The sequence below is a fragment of the Ursus arctos genome, unplaced genomic scaffold, assembly GCF_023065955.2.
Source record: "Ursus arctos isolate Adak ecotype North America unplaced genomic scaffold, UrsArc2.0 scaffold_5, whole genome shotgun sequence".
NCBI lineage: Eukaryota > Metazoa > Chordata > Mammalia > Carnivora > Ursidae > Ursus > Ursus arctos.
In genome coordinates, this window is record NW_026623067.1 from 17749769 (window position 1) to 17767857 (window position 18089).

At 45.3% G+C, this 18089-nt stretch overlaps 1 protein-coding gene across 3 annotated transcripts in view; it reads right to left on the minus strand.

Moving 5' to 3' along the window:
* SEMA6A (semaphorin 6A) overlaps positions 1-18089 on the minus strand; it is a 128061-nt gene that overhangs the window by 21539 nt on the left and 88433 nt on the right. The window contains exons 12-19 of one of the 3 annotated variants that reach the window (XM_026507803.4): positions 16622-16777; positions 15045-15221; positions 14559-14699; positions 14391-14471; positions 11677-11735; positions 7991-8011; positions 7802-7852; positions 2410-2574 (exon numbers count right to left, since the gene is read on the minus strand). In XM_026507803.4, coding sequence (XP_026363588.1) covers positions 2410-2574; positions 7802-7852; positions 7991-8011; positions 11677-11735; positions 14391-14471; positions 14559-14699; positions 15045-15221; positions 16622-16777 — 851 coding nt within the window. The remainder of the gene's footprint in view (positions 1-2409; positions 2575-7801; positions 7853-7990; positions 8012-11676; positions 11736-14390; positions 14472-14558; positions 14700-15044; positions 15222-16621; positions 16778-18089) is intronic. The other 2 variants (XM_026507799.4, XM_057307033.1) reach the window with 2 other exon arrangements.

Here is an 18089-nt window from a genome sequence, read left to right on the forward strand (position 1 = left end):
GAGTTGGGCCCAGCCCAGTGGCGGTCAGCAAATCTGCAGGGCAGAGCTGTGGGCTCCTCAGCTCACTGGCCTCTTATTCGGCAGCCAAAATAAGAAAAAAGGCATGGGGCACTTGACTCCTCCTCAGCAAGCTGGTGAGCGGGACACATTTTCTGCTTAGTGGGGAAATGTGTGATATTTTAGAAACAATTCCAGAGTATATTTAGCTCCTAAAGCTGGGGCACACAAATGTCACATTCCCATGAGACAGTCGACCCAGTGAAAAGAGCACCCGCCAGAGGCCCTCGCAAAACCCATGAAACTCTCGCATCCCAGGAGATGCTGCGCACACGGATGTGACATCATTAAGGCACCCACATCAGGAAATGAAAAGAAGCGAGGAGATCAGATTGGGCTAAGTTAAGGGACGTCATCATGGGTCAGAAAAGAAACAAGACTTTTCCAACGGAATAACGCCATCACCAAGTCATACCACACAGTGCTCAGCAAAACAGAACGGAAGTTGAAAATAAATCATGAACATGAAACAGAAAAACAATTCAGAGCAAAATGGAAATTAAAATCATAAAAATCATGGCAAAAGGAACATTAAGCTACAACTTTTTTTTGGAAAAATTTTTCTGCGTCACAACCCATTGTCATTGCCCCATCAAATACATAATCAATTGTCAAAAACCAAACTCGAATTTGACAGGGCAAGGCAAGGAGTGAATAGCACAGGAACAGTGATCATGTTAAACACCCATGCGATCACCTCTGCCACCATTGTTTGACAATTTGTAGACTGCTTCCAGCTTTGTCAATATTCATAATAAGACCCAAGAGAACGAACAATGCCGAATTTTAAAATGATCTGTCACAGTGTTAATTGGACTCTTTGATAACCTCCATCCCTTGGGGGAGTTAACAACTGGAGAAGATTCATGCCACCCGTCTCCGTGAAGTGAAGAGAAAATGATTGTAACCAACAGCTAGCGATCTGGTTGACATATTTAATGCTTTACGGGAACGGCTGTTTGTTTTTTCAGAAAAGTCACAGTGGGCAAACACCAAGTGATTTCACGGAGCCGTCTCTTCTTGAGAACTCGGCCAAGACCAACACATCTGCGGTCTGGAGCCACACATAACAAATAATGGCACATGGTAGGGCTTGTGGCTTGCGGTCACAGTGGTGTCGCGTCACCCATGTGCCTGGCGCGCTCTCGCAATGGTAAGAGCAGGGATGCCTCCAGCTTCAGGAGACTGCCGAGGCAGAAGCCACTCTTTAAGATTGGGGGCAGGGAATGTGACTCAGAAGTTCCAGAGGAATAAGAAAATTGATTTTCGAGGGGACACACTCTGGAACAAGTCACAAGGGTTACACCTTCGCACTGCGGCTTGGCCCATACGGCCGTGGAGGTGGGTCACAAAAAGGGGTGAGAATCTCGCACGTGGGTCTGCCTGGCAAACAGCCTCTCACAGTAAAGATGGCAATCCGTACATGGAAAACCCCGAGGGGGGGATGTGACAGAGACCGGCCTCCAAGGGTCACGGTGGCTGGTCTGCCCTCGAGACTCAAACCCCCGCTTGGATGAAACCCTTGAAAACATATAGAAGTGAACAATTCTGAATGAGGGGAAACAGCTCTCAACATAACTGGGCTTTTCAGCCTCTGATTTACAAGCCTGTTTTTTGGACAAGTAAAGGCCTCTTTGGTTGCAGCTGCAACTAACGTAGGATGTGTTACCAGAAGCAGCCACTGGCGAGAAAAGAGAGGACATTTCCTGTCTCTAGTTGAGCAAAGAAAGCAGGGGAGAATTTAGGACAGTTCACAGTAGAGTCCCTTTCATTGAGCGCAGCTTCCTTTCCGTTTTAAATGCATAGCAATTCTGCTTGATTAAATAACATATTTTTGTTTTAGCTGTTGTCCTCAAAGGGCAGTTACAGTACCTCACAGGACCACAGCTCTATTCACATTCAGCACCACGCGTGAGTGAGGGATGCTACCAGCCGGAAAAGACTCTGCCCTGCTATTTCTCCATTCACGCGGTAAACGGGCCTTTGCTTGGATTACGCGCATGCCAAGGCCGGCACTGCCTCCCATCCCGTTAGGCAATGGGGAAAGAGGACCCCGAGTCACAGGGTGAGCTCAGAGGAGTGGAGCGGGATCTGCTTTGGGCCAAGCCGCACCTCTTTTGGATGGAGGGAGCTTAGAGGATGTGTTATTTGTTTTGTGTGGTTTCTCCTTGATCGGGGACTGATTTAGGATCGAGCCGAGCACAGAGGATTGGATTGCAGTCTTTTTTGAGAAGCTTTCAATCAGAGTGTGTTGGAGGTTCCTTAAACATTGCGAGCTGGAAGCAGTTACACAGTCCTCCTCACTTTTCCCTCCCTCTCCCCCCAGAGGAAGAGGCATTTCCAAGGCCTTACCCTTCTTGTCTTGGTGATTACGGGAAGACACCGCCCCCAAAGAGTCTGTGCTGTCAGGTGAATGGAGCAGGTCCTTCCAGTCCGGCATTCCTGCCCTAGACTCATACCCCTCCTGAGCCGCGGCATCTGACGTGGTGGTGCTGGGCAAGAGGGAACTGGAGTGCCCTGTTTTCATCACAAATACAGTTAGGGAACACATCGCTGGAGACCCCTGCATTCCCTCTGCTCAGAGGCCCGGAGGGGGACACCCAAGCTGGCTGTAGGACTGAAAGGAGATTGCCCTAGAAATAACAGGCTTGGGGGTTGGGGTTCCACAGAAGACTCCCTGCCCTTGCAGTTAGAAGGTGAGGGGCCAGATCCTGTCTCTGCTGCTTGCTGGGTGAGCCTGGGAGATTCACTTAATCTCTCTGGGCATTGATTTTCCTTGTGCACAAAATGGGGAGAGGATAAAGTGACGTCGTGGTGGAAGTACCCAGCAGTGTCCTGACACCCATGCTCAAGCAATACCGGGGTCCTTCTTTGGTATTCCCGTAACACCACTAAAGGCAGGATGTGGCCACCCTGGGGGACACAATTTGGAACTGATGGGGCAGGTTGATGGTAGTGAATGAGCCTCTCGCCTGTTAGAAACAACTCAGCAGTGCTGAGCCCTTCCCACCGAGCTTTTCTCACGGAGGGTGTGTCTGGTTTTCAGCTTCAACTCAACCTTGCAGGTTCCCCATTGCTAACAGAAGTGATGGCTCTCTGAAGGGAGCTGCTCCCACTACCGCTTCGCTGGAACGGCAGCCTCAAGCGCCCCATGTTGCCATGGCTATGCCTTCTGTGTCTTGGTCCAGCAAAGTCCCTTGCCTGGTTTCTTGACTCATACTTGGGAGAGGCTGTTCTTGAGGCCACACACTGACTGACATGACTCAGATTAGAAAGGGTAGCTTTTTGAGATCCAGAGGAGCCTACCAGAGGATGACATCAGGAAAAGAATGGCCAGGTTTGGAGTTATGGCAGAAACTCTGGATTCTTCCTGTGAACACGTTGCTAAGCTTTCCTGCCGTCATCCCACAAGGTTAAATACAGGTCGCACCAGGTGCTTTGATGTAAACTGTCACAGTGATTTAAAGGAAGCCCCACTACCTGTTCTCTCCGGTAGAAATAAAATTTAACTTCTCTGTGATTCTCGAATAGAGTCTTTGGCTCATTAAAGCCTCTTAGCTATAGCAACCTCTTGAACACTGTTTGAAAGGACATCAAGGCATTACTGTGAATGTGGAATCAGTGCCTCTGGTAGAAAGGAGGACAGATTCACAAGTGGTCCCAACCTTGGGCTGTGATCACCAGCGTACGTGATAAATATGATACTGGTGACCAGAAAGAAAGATCACAGTGACCGATGTACCGCATTCCTCTTTATGACAGTTATTATAATAAGGTGGATCCCAGGAGATTCCAGGACTGCACATAACAGACAACCGATGCAAAGACGACCAAGGGGAAGCACAAACAAGCCAAGTGGCTCACCTAAACTCTAGTGATTTCTGTGGAAGCAACACTCTTACATGCCACCACAGCACTTGGGTGACATTTAAGACACCTCTTTCTATGTAGAGTGTGTTCGCCTCCACACAGCTTCAAACATTGGCTTTGGTGCACATAGTCTGGTTTATATCCAGCTGTTAGGAACATGGTCATTTACGGCTCGAGAATGCTTGCATCTAGACTGTCTGTGTTTTCATTGCTAGGTTTCACAGCTCATCTCTTAATACTGATCAGAAAACAGTAGTAGCGAAATTAAGCCGGACTTGGAAATGCAATTCTGCATTCTCTTCCTTCTTTTTTTTTTGCTTATATCACAGTCTGAAACAGAACCTCTGTTTCCTTCTCTTGAATTCTACACTGCTCTTATGCGATATATGGTCAGCCTAACAGTGAATTCAGCACCCAGCCTAGGCAATTAGAAATCGCTTCATAGGGAGTTAGAAACGGGGGAGAAGGAAAAAAACAAAACCTTTTTCTCCAAGTAGCAAGAATTTCTTTTACCTGAGTTGATATGCATTTTGAGTACTTTCAATTTAACTGTGTTCAAGGGGCAATTTTATGGTAATGCCGTAAGTATGGTTGAGGGAGAACATTTCTTAATACGGTAGTCTAGGGGAAATATATGCCTAGGGGACACATTCTCCGTCGAAAGATTTCCTGGACCATATGCTGCAAATACATGGAAAACTCATTGGTAATGGAAAGCTATGGCTATGAGAGGAAATTAATGTGGACCAGATGGTAGTTAGGTAGGAAAATGCTTTACGCAAATGTGAGAAATCAGCTCCTTCCTATTGCTGAACCGTTAGTCTAATACCCACCACATCCCCATTTTCTATATGTAAATCTAGAGAAACCATGCATCTGATGTACTGAAAAGTAAAGGAAAAAAATCGAGCAGCCCGAGGTTTGTATTCTTTAACACTTATGCTTGAGGACAGGCAACACGTGTCACTGGTGAATCAGACAGTTGGAGAGAGCATTACCTGATTCTCAACAATTTTAGAACCGCCTTGTAAGAGCACCATTAAACAGCAGTCCTTAGTTTGAAATCCAAGAGGTGTATTATTATTACTACTTCTCCAAGCTTAAAATGTGAAAAGCAAATCACTTACATTCTTTCTTAAAATCTGATTGTACAGGCTATATCATTTTCGTGTATTCCCCAAGAGACTTTGTAACCAAAATAGTGCTACAAAAATAGGCATTTGTTTGTAGATATGGTATTACAGGTCAGTAGATTTGGATCCTATGATTTTGTCTTGTTAATCCATTATGAAAGGTCATATTTTAATCAGTGGAGCTTATGATGTGTTCTTTTTTTTTTTTTTTTTTAATAATCAATCTCTCCATCCAACATGGGGCTCGAACTCACGGCCCTGAGATCGAGAGTCGCACACTCTGCTGACTGAGCCAGCCAGGCGCCCCTGATGTATTATTCTTATAATATGCAAAGGAATAGATTTTAGAAGTTAACTTTAATATGCATCGTATTGTTTCTCTATATCTACAAGTCTTTGTGATTCCAGAGGTTAGAGACCTTTCAAACCACTATTACCTATTAACGATGATTGTAGCCAATTAGACACAAAACAAGAGACACTAAGTCAGTACAAGACAGGGAGAGAGAAGGAAAACAGGGTCCAATTCACTAAAAGGGTTCTTGCAGATGTGACTGTTATTGCACAGAACTTTGGCCAAGCAGAGAGATTACATGATTTATCGTGATGATCCCTTTTTCTGAGTTAGGCAGTTCGAGTTTTATGGCTCTCTGTGAGCGTGCACTCAGCCACTGAACATTTTAGGGGGATGTGCAAAGGACACAGGAACAGTGGGTGCATTTTGGACTTTGTGGTTGGCTTCCTAGTTTACATCTGTGCTCATACAAATAGCAATTTGGTCTTTCCTTTGATGGTAGAAATACAGTGCCTAGTCCAGTGCCTGACACCGTAGTAGGCACTCAACACCTGTTGGGTGAGTGACTTAACTAAATCTAGTCTAGGTTTAGTAACTCCAAAATAAGCCTCTCTTGGAATAGTTTGTGAAAAGAAAGTCTCCTGTGTGTTTATAAGTACTGTTGAGACTAGTTCTTACGTTGGTGGTCAGTCAATCATGTAACCACTTGACGCTGGACAGATTTAGCCTAAAATGGACAGGATCATTAGTTGAAAGGAAAATTCCAGCTCTTCTTTAGCGTCTTCACAGAAGCCACTGATCAAGAGCTGAGGGTGAACAGGCATCATCCCTTAAAATGTTAATATGGAGGAATTAATAAGTTCCTTTCCCTTTGTAAAGGAAATAGGAGAGATCCATAGATTGGAGGGTGACTTTTTGTTCATAAAAAGCATCCCATCGTTTAATTATTCTTTCTATATGAGAAATAACCTGGGAGTTAAAATTGGTCTTCGTCCAATTGATGAATGCTGGGGAGGTTGCCGGTTCAATTAGATTTAAGACCTGAATTCCTCAGTATCTGATAAAGTTTATTCAATTATAGGAAGTGATTGCGAAGTATAATATTGGAGGGGAGCAGATGCTAAGTGGCTTCTCTTTCTGAAGGGTGAGCTAAGCTAGATGACATCTGCCTCCCGAGAAATTTTTCTTCATTGTTGGTGCTCAGTATTCTGGCTTGAGTCACATGAGACTAAAGGTGGATGAATTCTGTGGGTTCGTCTGCTCTACATGGCCTCCCTTCCCAAGGGGGACAGTCAGGAGAAACCAGGCATTGTTTCCCATATCTGCACAGCTCACTTAGGACTGCACAGTCTTTAGGACTTACAAAGAGGGTTTTTATGTATGCTAATTAGACACAGGGAGTAAGAGTTTACGTAGAACTATTAAACAAATTTGTAGCCATCTTGAACTATTTCTTCGAATCTTAAACCTGCCTTGATTTCTTTTCTTATCTTTTTTTCCCTTCTTTTATTCCCTGCCTCTACATTTAAAGACTGTCCTGGAATTGTTACCGTTAACTTATTTTTAACACAAAAGCTGTAAAATGTTTGCGCATCAGTGAAACTCTTAGTCCCCATTATAATGCAAAGCTTAAATCTTCCATCACACGTGTTTTTCATATTTAAAAAACACTTGAATAGTTTACTCCATAAACATTTGGGGGAACTCTGAGAAACAGCAATGGAACACTTCAATTACATTTAAATTTTTCTTATAAAGGGCTCAGAATATTCTGTTTATGGACTTCATGGCTTTGTTTAATGTAGTATCTGTGTATTTCAGAGCAGGAACAATGGGATAAATCCTGTTTGCATATCATTTCCATTGCGTCACCCTTCCTTGTATACATTCTGAAGAACTCTCACTGAAAATGTCTAAATATTCGTACTCTTTGTGAACTTAGATTTCGATGGCTAATTTTCATGTGATATTGGAAAGGTTTGCCTCGTAAGAACTGGTCTCTGCATGCTGTATAGATTTTTTTCCCTCTGCAGAGGGCATTGCCCTGAAAGTCAGCATTTTAGGGAATGGTACTCTATCAGTTAAGAGCTATGGCCTGTTACTTTAAGCACTGTTCTTTTATCTTGGATATACTTATGTCCAAAAGCAATTTCTTCTCCCTCAAGAACTCATTAAATATATTCACCAAATTCCCTAAGGTTGGCAGATTTCATGTTCTGTGGATTTAAAATGTAGGAACCAGTCTCATATGTCAATTGTCTCTCATAGCCAGTGATTTTTGAAGCATCGTGAAATTGATAAATAATTTTAGTGAATTGGGGCCCTGAAGTAACAAAGAATCTGGTCCATGATGTTTAGGGATGAGAACTATAAACTACCACAGGATGAGTGGCTTGGAATTACAAAAAAAAAAAAAAAAAAAAAAAAAAAAAATCTGTAAACTGACCATATACTGTGTTGTAAGACATTTCATGATCTGGAAGAGGAGTTGAAATGTCTATAAAAAAAATAATGAGGATAAAAAAATTAATTAAAAAAGAAACCCAAGGTTTGAAAATACTCAAGAGGATTAGTGAAACAGGATTTCCCACATAGATTTCCATCGATATTAAATTATGAGTAATGTCTTCCTTACCATTCAGGGCCACGAAGGAATCTGGAAGACAAAAGGGAGGAGAAGGTTACTTAATGTTTAACACTCTGCTTAGTGTGACTTACATAATAAGTAGGAATGAGCTAATACAGAATTATGCTAACATATGATCCCCAGTACTGAGTAAGTGCTTTTTAATTCCTGCGTGTGATACATGACGCTTTATATCGGGTCTGATTTCAACAACCCCCCCCCCCCCGCCCCGTCTCTTCCCGGAGTGAGTTTCCTCAAAGTCATTGCCCTTTGTTGCCAAGACTCAAAGAAAAAGCCAGAGTTAGTAGAAGGAATGGGAACTGCGATTGTATGTGATTCTGGGAATTGAGGCCTTACTCTATACAGAGGGACATGTATGTGGGTAAAAGAAGTGACACCTGGACCACACTTACAAAATACTCTTGTCTTTACATTCTCCCTCGTGTCATCATCTCAACCACACACGTAGGTGTGTGCGCTCTAGGTGTGTGCGTGCTCTAGCTGTGTGTGTGCTCTAGGTGTGTGCGTGCTCTAGCTGTGCGTGCTCTAGGTGTTTGCGTGCTCTAGGTGTGTGTGTGCTCTAGCTGTGTGTGTACTCTAGGTGTGTGCGTGCTCCAGCTGTGTGTGTGCTCTAGCTGTGCGTGCTGTAGGTGTGTGCGTGCTCTAGCTGTGCGTGCTGTAGGTGTGTGCGTGCTCTAGGTGTGTGCACTCTAAGTGTGTGCGTGCTGTAGCTGTGTGTGTGCTCTAGGTGTGTGCGCTCTAGGTGTGTGCGTGCTCTAGGTGTGTGTGTGCTCTAGCTGTGCGTGCTCTGGGTGTGTGCGTGCTCTAGCTGTGTGCGTGCTCTAGGTGTGTGCGTGCTCTAGCTATGCATGCTCTGGGTGTGTGCGTGCTCTAGGTGTGTGTGTGCTCTAGCTGTGCGTGCTCTGGGTGTGTGCGTGCTCTAGCTGTGTGCGTGCTCTAGCTGTGTGTGTGCTCTAGCTGTGCATGCTGTAGGTGTGTGCATGCTCTAGGTGTGTGCGCTCTAAGTGTGTGCGTGCTCTAGGTGTGTGCGTGCTCTAGGTGTGTGTGTGCTCTAGGTGTGTGTGTGCTCGAGGTGTGTGCGTGCTCTAGCTGTGTGCGTGCTCTAGGTGTGTGCGCTCTAAGTGTGTGCGTGCTATCGCTGTGTGTGCTCTAGGTGTGTGCGTGCTCTAGGTGTGTGCGTGCTCTAGGTGTGTGCGCTCTAGGTGTGTGCGCGCTCGAGGTGTGTGCGCGCTCGAGGTGTGTGCGCGCTCGAGGTGTGTGCGCGCTCGAGGTGTGTGCGCGCTCGAGGTGTGTGCGTGCTCGAGGTGTGTGCACTCTAAGTGTGTGCGTGCTCTAGGTGTGTGCGTGCTCTAGGTGTGTGCGTGCTCGGTGTGTGCGTGCTCGAGGTGTGTGCGTGCTCGAGGTGTGTGCGTGCTCGAGGTGTGTGCGTGCTCTAGGTGTGTGCGTGCTCCAGCTGTGTGTGTGCTCTAGCTGTGCATGCTGTAGGTGTGTGCGTGCTGTAGGTGTGTGTGCTCTAAGTGTGTGCGTGCTATCGCTGTGTGTTCTCTAGGTATGTGCGTGCTCTAGGTGTGTGTGTGCGTGCTCTAGCTGTGTGTGCTCTAGGTGTGTGCGTGCTCTAGGTGTGTGCGTGCTCTAGGTGTGTGTGTGCTCTGGGTGTGTGCGCGCTCTGGCTGTGTGTGCGCTCTCGTGTGTGTGTGCTCTAGGTGTGTGCGTGCTCTGGGTGTTGCGTGCTCTGGGTGTGTGCGTGTTCTGGCTGTGTGCTCGCTCTGGGTGTGTGCGTGCTCTAGCTGTGTGCGCGCTCTGGGTGTGTGTATGCCGTGTGTCGGGGTCACATCACTGGTTCATTGAGCTTGCTCCTCAGCCTCTGACACTCACTCTTCAGGATTTCCTCATTTCCCCTTAAAACCCTGTTCACGAGTCACGGTGCACCAGTTATCTAAATCCTCTCAATGCCTTTATGTGACCAGGTATGTCGAACAGAAGTAGGTCATGCTCCAGCAGGAACAGAGAGAGCAGAGAAGCCTTTAGGAAAGACAGCAGAGGGTGGGTGGTACCTCCTGCCCTGAGCCAGGCACCCCGAGTGCCTCACCAGGACTGGAGTTCAAGGTCAGGAAGCACATGAAAGCACAGAGGCTTGACCCCTGAGACTGAAGAGTGAATCACGGGCTGGGGACCTGAGGGTCTCCCCTGTGTTAGATCCAGAGGCTTCTTTCGGTTCCTAAGCCCCAGAACACACAGGTGGCGTGGGCCTCCTGGTGTCGTGGACACATGATAGAGACAGTTACAACCGCTTTCACGGCTTTCCTCCATTCGTTTATTCAGTCCCAGCTGACACCCCTGATTTCTACAGATGCCCATACCACCAGATCATAAAAAGAGGAGGAAAATTATTCACCGAAGTCAGCTAATTAAGTTTGCTCACATAGACGCACACACAAACCAGAACTTGTTTCCCTGAAAACGGAGCCATAAGACACCAACATGATTAACATGATTTAAGATCCACTGATCAAACATCAAACCGTTTCACTGCACACAAGTAACGCAGGCCTTTTGGTGATGACACTGTCTTCTATGTGGATTTCTTCACTCATAAATTTTGTGTTTGAAGACCTAATAAGAAGCTTTTGCCAATATGTAATATTTGTAGACAAAAAAATATAGTGAAGAATTTGGAGGTGAGGCTGCCTGTAGCCCTCTTTATTGGATTATATTTGATCTCCAAAAAAAGGTAAGGTGGGGATTTGAATGGTACTTTTGAGTCTGAGATTTCGGTACTCATGGCTCAAAGATGGGGAGTTTGATCCATGATTTTCATTATAGAATCAGGTATCAGAGTAATACAGTTTCATTCCCTTAGGAGCTATTTTTTTGTTGCCATTTTGAATGAATGTAAGCTTCCTGGAATTCATCATATATAACATTTAAAACACTGCAAACTAACTATCTTCCAAGAGAATGGTATTATCCTCTACATTAGCATTAATAAACATTTTTAGGAGAATAGCCGTGTTAATCAGATCATAGGACCACTGGGCAGACGTTTGACCAGGATCTTTTATATGAAGTTCCAACTAAAATGTTACCATTTAGTAACTTTCGAAATGAACTCTGAGGTAAGCATAATAGGCTAATTCTTATTTAAAAAAGGTTATTTTGAGTCATTTTGTACTTAGTGGGTTCTTTCTGAAATTTTTTTGTTTGGCGAATGGTAACAGACATAAATCTAATTAAAAAATAATTACTTTTATTAGGCGATATGTTCAAGAGAACAAAACACTCCCATTCAATTAAAAAGCCAGAGTACAGCAATCACTCTTTTTTATTATTTGGCTAAAAATTACGGTGTAATAACACATTTTTTAAAAAACAAGACCAGTTTTTTAACAGAAGTGCTGATCTAACTTACTGCTCGGCTATAATTAATATCCCCTGGAGTGAATTGGTTCCACAGCGTTGTAACAAGGAAATAGGCGGCAGCATTTATAGCACCAGCGCCAACAGCACTGGCTTTCCAACACGCTGTTTTATTTGATATTGAGAAGATGATTTCTCTTACTTCTGCCAGATTCAGTGCCCGCTGCACCCAGTTCCACATGTGGGGTAATGTTTCTGGGCCATCCGACCAAAGGATCTTTGCACAAAGATGAGCATGGATAAAAAGCTGTACTTACTGTGACAGTCTCCCAGGCCATCTGTATTGCCACGTTCTATGTCCTGTTCAAAAGGCAGTCTTTAAAAAAAAAAAATGGAGAAGAAACAGATTCAATAATGCAAGTCATTACTCCAGGGTGAGTCTGAAGTTTCACTACAGAAACGAACACGGTTTGATCAATTGAATGGCAGGTGCAAAAAAAGGATATAACAGCTGGAAAATCTGTCTCCGAAGTTTATAGAAACGAGTCTTATGTGAGTCTCCGAAGAGAAGCCAGGGTTTAAGCAGCTAATTCTGATATTATTCAGGGAGTTAATTAGTTGGCGGATTATTTATATCCTTCTTTTACGGATTCTTTGAGCATTTCATAAACATTTAAAAAGTTTAAATGTTAACATAACTCTTTATAAGTGATGTCTGTAAAGTCTGTAGAAGTCTGTAAAAAAAAGAAAAAAAGTCTCTTCCTCTCAACTTTTCCTTTGACCCTCGTACTGCCTTCCTAGACCTTGATCTATTTCTTTGCATAGAAATGACCTGTATAACAGAGTGTTCCGAGGAGCAAATGGCTGGGGGCATGTAGCACCCTTGAGGGGATGGGACGTGGTAGTGCATTATGCTGAGAGCCCTGGAGACCCTTGGGTCCCTGTGACTCCGCAGTATTACCCACAGGCTCCCGCTCACTGTTCTTTCAAACCCACTTGGCCACCGCTGGGCTGCACAAGGTGTGTAATAAGACCAATCTCGATATATCTATTTTGATTTTTCAGATAAGCACACTGGACTCATTCGGAGGAGTACTGTCCTTTTTGCGGGGAGCTCCGTGCTGCTGCTTACAGCATCATTGAAACTCTGTTTTGCAACTGCCTTTAGAGTTTATTTTATGGGCCATATAGGAAGACTATCTGGAAAGTCACAACCTTGATCGAATCATTCACCATGTTTGTTTTCCAGTGTTTTTTTTTCTGTTAAAAGTCGAACTCGTATTCAAAGGATAAAGGTTTTCAGTGGTAGTGAAAGCCAGTTTTCATCAGGCCCCAAAGGGTGTTTTTCAGGGAGAGTTCCACACGTTCTGAGCAATGAAATATAGATACAGATCCGTAATTTTGGAGTTCACATGTTGACTTAGAAATTATTTTTTTTTTAATATTTTATTTATTAGAGCGACTGCACACAAACAGGAGGGAGAGGGAGAGGGAGACGGAGGAGACTCCCCACTGAGCAAGGAGCCCGATGCCGGGCTCGATCCCAGGACCCCAGGATCATGTCCTGAGCTGAAGCCAGATGCTTAACCAACTGAGCCACTTTCATTTTTAAGTTGGGGGGGGGGCACCAACTTAAAATTGATTTTTATTTTTTATTTTTTTATTTTTTTTAAAAGATTATTTATTTATTTATTTGACAGAGATAGACAGCCAGCGAGAGAGGGAACATAAGCAGGGGGAGTGGGAGAGGAAGAAGCAGGCTCCCAGCGGAGGAGCCCGATGTGGGACTCGATCCCGGAACACCGGGATCATGCCCTGAGCCGAAGGCAGACGCCCAACGACTGCGCTACCCAGGCATCCCTAAAATTGATTTTTAAAAATCAGTCTTATTACCTTTGGTCACACCTTGAATACAGAAAGGAGATAGGTCATTTCTTAGCTTCTGTTACTCTGATATGCGATCTCTACTCCTACACTTCAAGGGTTCCCGTGAAAAGATACAAAGCTCTAACACTAGTATGTCGATATTGCTGCTTGTGAAGCTGATCTATTCACGTATGGTGAATCAACCCTTTGCACTAGTCAGATTTCCACGTCAGACTTTACAACTGTCATGAGCTGTGTTTGCGGGAATACTTTCCCTCAAATTATGCATGTGGTGGTCATCAGATACGCACTCCTGCCTGTCCAGCTATTCTAAAGTGGGAGAGGAGGCTCAGAGTGATGCCAAGACGATTCTTTGCCCTCTGGGACCTGGGGACGTTGAAGGAAGGGCTCAGACAGAGCTGTGCTGCCGTATGGCACCTTGAGTTGCCATAACTTGTCAAGGACGTGCACTGATTTCATATCCACTGAAGTAAAGATGGAAAGAGAAAACCCTTTTAACTAATGCCATCTAAGCATTTAAAGCCAGGGTAACAGTTTTAAGCACCAAAATCACAGGCATGATAGACTGGCCTGATCTAGCTGATCTGCTGGAGAACTGCCAAGAATTGATTGACTCCCTAACGAGTAATAGGGTCAACTGTTCTTCAGTGCAGGAGAATGGTTTATTGGATGCATGCACCATACTTGCAGTACAAATGCATCGCTTAACAAATGCTCTGCGATCTCTTCTCGGCCCTGCATGGTCAATTAGAGGAGCCAATTTTGCTGTGGCCGGACAGACCACAGCACTAATCTAATCGGGACCCTATTGCTCCTTTTCTCTGCTGTTCTTACACTGCAGTGATCAAGACATGCACGTTCTTGCCCTCTCTCCAGGGAATACTTAGAAGCCCACAGTGTTTCTTTTCTCTGTGTTTTTCATCAGTCTGAGGACGGATGATTAATCAATCGGAAACCTGCCACATGTGATGTCGGGGCGTCCTGTGAAATGGGAAAAGGAAGGACAACGGCTGGCAGTCCCATTGATGAGGTTTGCGCCGGAAGGCTCAGTGGCAGTGGTGTGCGAGAGCATAGTTGATGGTACATCTAGAATGCATAGCAGCCAGAGGCCACTTTACGCTCTTCCACAGCTCAGGCTTCTTACCTGCTGCTGGGTGACAGGTGGGCACAGGAGCCTCCTTCCTTTACCCACCCGCAGTACGGGTCTCTGGAGGCGATACACGTTCTGCAGGAAGAACAGGACCATGAGCTACCCAGGACTCTTTTCTGAGCACCATGGACTTTCTAATGGTCAACGAGGCCAAATACATACTTTTTACACTTCCCATGTCGTTCGCACCGGCCCAGGGGAAGCTTTATCACACAGGTGGAGAATGCCACATACAGAGAGCTGCTTGCTTTGTCCAGCTGCATGCCCGTGATCCTCTTGTCCTCGACGCCATCATAGCTGCACCTGGTGTTAGAAGGCAGGATAATATCGTTCACGGTCTCTCTTGAGTCAGTTCTCTTTTTCCTGTCACCCCCTTCCCACCCTGCCTCCCAGCCCACAGGGTGGTATCTTAGTGTGGTCTCACCGAAAGTGAAACAGGTCCTCTAAAGTGCCCCCCGCCCACATCTGTGTATCTGTATCAATGCACACGTGATCGGCAAGGAGGAAATAATGCTTTTTATGTATTACAGTATTTTTTACAAACAATATTAAAAGTCACCTAAAAATGCTATCCTCAGATAGTCTCTGTGAATGAAAAGGATCGTAATGACAAATAATTACTAAGAAAGAGCCAAAGGTTCTACGTACTTTTCAGGGTTATAAACGTTCATCTCCTCCAGGAAAAGGCTGTCATTTAGGAAACCACTGTTTCCTATCCTGGCCAAGAACTTCAAGATGATTCCCTTCTCTGATCCCAGGAAAACCACAGTGTGGTTCTGATACGGCCCAGCAGCAGTGTCCACTGCGATTTTGGTGAGGCGGTATCTGAAATGACAGGATCACGGTTTGTATCTCTTGGTTGGTCTGTCATTAAAGGGTCCCCTTTTCCACTTCAAACAGTTGTGACATAGCTTTCTAGTAATAATCTCAAGAAACATATACGCATATAGATAATGTTCTCAAGCTGTCTGGTCCTTTATTTCCACATGCAGAGCATTAGTATGGCTCCAAGGGGAGGACGGAGGTATGTGTCTGTGCAGGCCAAGTCACATCACAAACAAACAGCCACAACCATCTGAAACCGCTCAGCGATGATCTCTTCCACGAGCAGCCGGGAAAGGCTGAGGTCTCCCAGGAAGAAGGGAAGAAATACTGACCGAACTCATTTAACATTTCATTTAACACTGAAAAGAAAAGCAACAGCTACCAGTTTTCCGTACTCTGCCTCTAAGGTGCAAAGCCTAGTCAGCAAAATGTCAGATTGGAAAGCTTTCCAAGGGTACGTGGAGGGACTGAGAGTTCTGAAGATGGGCATATGGCGTGCTGATGGCACTATAAATACATAGGAGGACTTGCAAGCCAAACAAGGTCCATTTAAAGCCACAGGTGAAGGGCATCAGTCCTTCGATAAGTCCTATAGGGCATTCTCTTTCACTGATATCTCAGCTGTTCACCACTCCATGGATACCTGTTTGTGCCAAGCACCTTGGCAGAAACCAGAAAACACAGACCTTCCTACAAGTTATATGCCACAGTTGCCATTTTATGGGGGAAGAGCCATTATAGTACTTTAACATCTTCCCATAGAGTCACTGTTTAAAAATGGTGGTAAAGTTGAATAGCATTTTGTTTGATGACTGCCACCAACAGGATGGTGCTTCGGAAATCCTGTGGAATAGCTTGGAAATGAGCTCTAAAGAAATACGAGAAGGAGTATTTAACGCTATTACAAATTTCTAATCAACTGTCCCTTCTCTTCACATTACAAATGGTACAGTAGTTCATGCTAGTGGACTTGTGCAAGTGTCACCTTCATCCCTGGGCTGTTTGACAGCTAACAAGCCAGGGGGACGGTGCTTGGATGGAATCTAGAGCGTGTTTTGTAACCATTTCCAACCAAACAGGTATCCACGTCCATTGACTGGTTCTTCACAGCTTTCTTCGTTAGCACAGAAGACTCTCACCCGGAAGGAGATGTCTTTGTTACCTCTAATTGCTGGCATGGGTCCAATTAGCCTGAAAATACCAGAACTCTTCTCACTGGGACTGTGGTGATGGGGCTTTTGTGGCAGGCACCCAACTGGCCAGCATTTCATAGCTGAATCAATGCCCAGGATAACAGAAGATGTTTGTGGCATTTCAAATCATGATCCACTGATAGGTTCTGTGAGCGTGAGATGGAGTAGGGAAAAATCCAGTTAGGACGTGATCTGCTCGACACCCACCTGACCATCGTCCTCAGGAACCATGGCCTGTTGATGACAGAAGGCACAGCCTCATCCATGAGTGGGTGCGTTTTGATGAAGTTCAGGGTATCATCGGGAAACTCATTGGAGGTTGCGTATTTTTCTAAGGACGAGGAACCAGCGCAGCAACCTGGCCTAAAAAGAAACAAAGGGAGGGAGCCTTTTTTTCATGCCTTCTGGCAAATTCTTTGAACGAACTGCTTCCCTAAGCAGCTGGCACGAGGAAGACTACCGTAGGCTGAGAAGAGGAAGTTGAACAATGCAGAATGCCACCGAATAAAATATGCTTAGATTTTCTCCCGGCCACCCGCCTCTTCATTCCGTGGAGAAGCTCCAGCCAGGGCAGTTCTGCCTCAGCAGGGGGCAGCCCGGCTTCCCCCCGAAGCACAGACAAACCCCCAAACAGCACTGGACCTTAAAACAAGGGAGGGAGTGTGTGTTTGCACTCGTGCCAGAGGCTGCTCTACCTGTCCTAAAACCCTGCGGGAAGTTCTGGAGGCATGTGCTCCAGAAAAGGAGAGAATGCAGCTGGCTTGTGCGCAGATGGAGAAGACAAAGGCGTTCATAAAGCGGCCAGCCAGCATATATACCAGCAAGACTCACTGTCACCGGCTCTCCTTACCTGGGGGTCTGCGAAAATGTGGGTTCTGTGTTTATTGTGTTTGTTTGATTTGGGCAGGTTTGAAAAGCCAATTACACTGAAGATTCTCTCCTGAAAGGTCATTTCTTTATTTCCGAACAGTGACAGCGAAAACTCCTTCTACAAGCAATTCTGTGGCTTCAGGAGTCAGGGGACCGCCTCGTAAAGTCAGGTCAGGGAAACACCAACAACAATCCTGTCCACACCCTGGCTCTGCCTGCTGGTTCAGGAGAGTACATCGGACGCTGATAACACTGGCATGATCTGGTCTTATCTGCACACCATTTTACAGCACTAACCATGCCAACCCCGTGAAAGCATCCTGATGTTGGCAAGAGGAACGAGGAAGGATGGGGGGGAAACACGTTGCCACCATTAGAAAGTCAAAGTGTGTGTCCTGGCGATAGCCGACTGACACCATCTTTACACACCAAGGGGAGCATATTCTAAAAGTACTCCCTGAAACCTCATCCCTCAAGCGTAACTCCCCTTCTTGCTTATCTAGAAAGTAGCTAACATTCCCAGCCAGTGACTTTTAGAGGATCCCTCTGAGCTTGTTGGAGTGTGCCTTTTTGCACCTAGTCTGGGCTCTGTGAGTAACAGAGTATATGCACAGCAGATAGTTCCGGTGATGAAGATGATGAACCACAGAGGTTCTCCCCCTGGCTAGAGTGGGTCACGTTATCTAAGTCGGTTCAATTAAATGAACGGGGCTACGTTGTGTGGGGGACTGGTGGTTGGAGGGAGAGTGTTGGAAACCAAAAAATGAGGATATTGGGCTTTTCTGCAGAAGCCCACAAATTCATT